We start from the raw sequence: 3,852 nt of genomic DNA, 5'->3' as shown, positions 1-3,852 counted from the left end.
GCCTCAGCATGTGGCTGGTTCAGTCATTTGGGCTATTTGGCTTAAATGATTGGCTGAGCTCACGAGGCATTTGTATATTATGATCAAATTTATAATCAAATTTTCATTGGGATAATTTTTAAAAAAAGATTTGACAGCAAGTGCACAATTTTATTCTAACTCGTCAATGTCGGACTCATCTGCAGAGCTGTCACTGCAAAGATTGAAAATGAGGGCAGAGTCCTTCCTGGAAGGTCCAGGGACAGGTGAGGATGAGAGAGAAATGATGGATGTGTGACGGACTGGGGTTACCGGGTCGGAGGAGAGAACAATGGTTTCGCGGTTTTCAGGTCGCAGTTTAGTTGGTGTCACAATGAGCCCAACCTTTACCTGGGGACTAGCCTCAGCCTTAATTTTCTTGGCCAGTAGTGTGGTTGCAGCATTGGACTTTGGAGGGGTTTGTGGTGGAGTAGTAGCACAGCACTTGCACTTCAGGTTCCTAGATGAAAGGTTATCTTACTAGTTTGGGGACGGTAACGTTCCGTTCCCCCGTTCGCCTCAGGCCTCAGTAATCCGTCTAAGTATACGCTTGATTTGGCTGTATATTGACGGGGTAGAAGTAAAGGCTAATCCGCCTTTTACAGCTACCCCGAGGGTTTATATACAATCTTATACATTCTCGGCACAAATAAATAGAGAAGCTTCCGCGACGCTAAATTAGCGTCGCGACATAATTATTACACAACACAACATCAACTGATGTTGTGGGTGGAATATAGACATGGGCCGGGGCCTCACATCCTCCTCCCTTGCGATACTAGATCGCAGACAGGGTACTAGCATATATACACAAGGGGAAAGCAAGCATTTTTAAAGAAATAAAATTTTTTTTAACGTTCTACATACGAAGAATGTATGCAAACGGGGGCACACTCATTGCAGGAGGCTATAATAGTATTTTGTAGGGGAAGCCCACTTAGAGTTTCTCCTGGAACATATGCACCCAGATCTCGACGACAGTGTTGTCGACGATGGAACGACTTTCTCGTCGTTGTGAGTTTATTAAATACCATCGTCCACCATGACGATGTTGACAGTGTAGGTCGTCGACGGCAGAGTTGTCGCCGACGAGAAAATGAATAATCAACGACGATTGCGTTGACGAAGGACGAAGGGTACAGAATAGACAATCAACGACAGCATTGTCGTTGATGAAGGTAAGAGATTATTGATCAACGACGGCCTTGTCGTTGACGAAAGTGGGTAATCAACGACGGCATTGTCGTTGACGAAGGTATGGATGAGGGGGGGTCAGTTCCTCATTCGTTTACGCGGCGCTGACCCGGACGGGCCAGAGCCGGATGGGCGATTCGACGTAGTCCTATGAGTCGTCGTGGACCTAGCCGCGTCGACAGCGACATCGTCACTCAGATAGTTGTTGTCGTAGTGACGAGTCTCGACATCAGCGTCGTTCATGGACGAATCCTCGTCTTGACGACGGTGCGAATAATGGACATGGTGCGTGGGATGGCCACGTCCATGAGAAGAGGGAGCACGCCCTCGCACTGGTGGTGCGTGGGCGGATTCGTACACCGACGAGTGTGCATATGTCGGAGGGGGGTATTGCGGCGGAGGTGGGGCGTTTGAATACGCCACAGGGTGTGGGCTCGCGTACATCATAGGCGGGTTTGAGTACGACGTTGGGGGAGGGTTCGAGTACATAAGTGCTCGTTCCTGGCGTTGAATTTTACGACGCTCACGAGCGTCGTCAGTCATTGGTTTTATCCATCGACACGCGAGGATGTACATCCGTGCAATACGAGCCGGGGGGTACTGGTCGGGAAGTCTTTTCGCCTCCGTCTCAATGTCGTCGCGCGACATACGCATTCGTGAGGCGCGGTTGTTTGTAGCCACCCTGTACCAATCGGTACAGGTGTCGACGTCCTCTTGCGAGGGCTTGCCCGTCTTGAACGACCAGGCAAGATGGTACATTGTAGCATAGAACCTCACACCCTCTTCGGTGTGTATGTAAGATAGACGACGTTCATAAGTCGTCACTATCCGGAAGCAAATCATGGCACAACTCACACCCCACCTCATCCCTGATACTGCACTTTTGAGGCAAATGTAGAACTGAGAAATTGTAGAAATGATACCACTTTATGACTTCTCGGTGTGCAAATTTAAATATTTATTGTTATTGTCAAATGAGGAGCAAAATACTTCTGAGCATCAGAATCAAGAATATCTTTCCACCCCGACGTGAATTCTGCAATTAAAAAAAATGAACGGACTTCAGGTTGGCCGCAATGGGCTGAGTATAATTAAATTGAGGAAACTGCCGAATCCAAAAAAGGAAACCACTTTGTTCATTCCCTTTTCCCTCCATACATCGTGTTCATGCCGGTACAGAGAAAGCGCCGTCGCGCAAATAACCTTGGAGAGTACTCCAAGAAGGTGATGTGCTATCTAGTCAAAAAATCCATTATTTCTGATTTTTTTTTCAGAGAAAACTGGCCAGTAATGCACCTGAACCCGCACATCGATGCACTCCTGCTGTGATACACTTGTCCATTCCCACCGAAAACAACACCTTGGGTTGCAGTGACTCCGATGTTTGTGATTTCGACATTGAGCTGGAAAGTGACAGTGATCAGAGCGAGTTTGATGCCGATGATTTGGATGAAAACTCCGACAACACCTCTGAACGGCTATCAAAAATCCCGCTGTTTGAGCGCATGTGTCAGGCTCAAAAGGTCCTATCCCATCTAATACATGAGCGGGGTGCGATTGTGGGGAATAAGGTTCAGTATGCCGGAACAACAATCAACGGGACTCCTTCAGAGCGGACCCGACGCCGTCATGCTGCCAAACAACGCATTGTTATGCAGAAAGTGCAAGAGATGGCTAAGAAAACCAAAGCTGACCAAAAAAAACGCACCATACATGATTTCTTTCGCCCTCCCCACAAATCCAACTCCAGTACCCCAGACCCGATTGTTGTCAGCGACTCGGATGCCGACTCTGATGACTCTCTGCTGAGTATGCGTGAAATAACTAGCCAAGATCTCAATGGTTCCAATCACCCAACTCCAGATAACATCAATCCTGGAACAGATGATGCCTCAGAATCAACGCGCACCAGTACTCCCTATCCAGACACTCCCATCAACCCATCCGAAACACCCATCCCCATCACATCAGAGACTTACCCCAAAGATCCTTTGCCAACTCAGTATCACTCCCACTCATTCGTTGCCGCTCCATCCAGAGAGGCTGCAAAAGAATCTGCTGAAAGGCTCAGTGAAATTGTTCGACCCCGCCGGAATGGCCCTGGTCATAAAAAATCAAATTTTGATGACTTAACACGCATGAGATTTGAACAAATGCTCCAATTGCTGCGAGTGTATAGTTCTGACCATGCGGGTTTGGTGCTGGACATAGGCTGGATTTGTGCTTCAGAGTTTGTGGCAACCTCTTGGGACCGTGGGCCCTCATATGCAAAAAGGTTGTGTGAGTGGTGTCGCGCTTTCATGGTTGATTCCGACGACATTCCAATGAACCCCTATGGAAAATGGAAGGAATCAATACTTGTGACGGATGAGGATCTTAGGCACGAAATCGAGGCTCACCTCCGTAGCCTTGGTCCATACATCTCGGCATTGGACATTGTTCAATTTCTAAATACTCCAGAGATGTGTGAGCGCTTGAGCCGAAAGAAACCAATATCTGTCCGAACAGCACAACGATGGTTAAAAGTGATGGGGTACCGCTGGCAGAGGGAAAAGAAGGGACAATATTCAGATGGTCATGAGCGAGAAGATGTCATCCGATATCGGCAGCATGTGTTTCTTCCCGCAATGGCTGAATATG

The 3,852-nt window shown here is 47.9% G+C and overlaps 1 protein-coding gene across 1 annotated transcript; it reads left to right on the top strand.

Annotated features, from left to right (window-relative positions):
* Positions 1-2,379: 2,379 nt before the first annotated feature.
* On the top strand, positions 2,380-3,079 carry EI90DRAFT_3016971 (uncharacterized protein; the record flags this gene model as incomplete). Its single annotated transcript, XM_039057058.1, has 3 exons — positions 2,380-2,436; positions 2,487-2,981; positions 3,041-3,079. The coding sequence occupies 3 exons, from the start codon at positions 2,380-2,382 to the stop codon at positions 3,077-3,079; spliced, it is 591 nt and encodes a 196-aa protein (XP_038915260.1).
* Positions 3,080-3,852: the final 773 nt, after the last annotated feature.

Source organism: Cantharellus anzutake (genome assembly GCF_015039405.1).
Source record: "Cantharellus anzutake strain C23 chromosome Unknown EI90scaffold_29, whole genome shotgun sequence".
In the NCBI taxonomy this organism is placed as follows: Eukaryota; Fungi; Basidiomycota; class Agaricomycetes; order Cantharellales; family Hydnaceae; genus Cantharellus; species Cantharellus anzutake.
The sequence above is the reverse complement of the archived record's forward strand: the minus strand, read 5'-3'. Positions and strand labels throughout refer to the sequence as shown.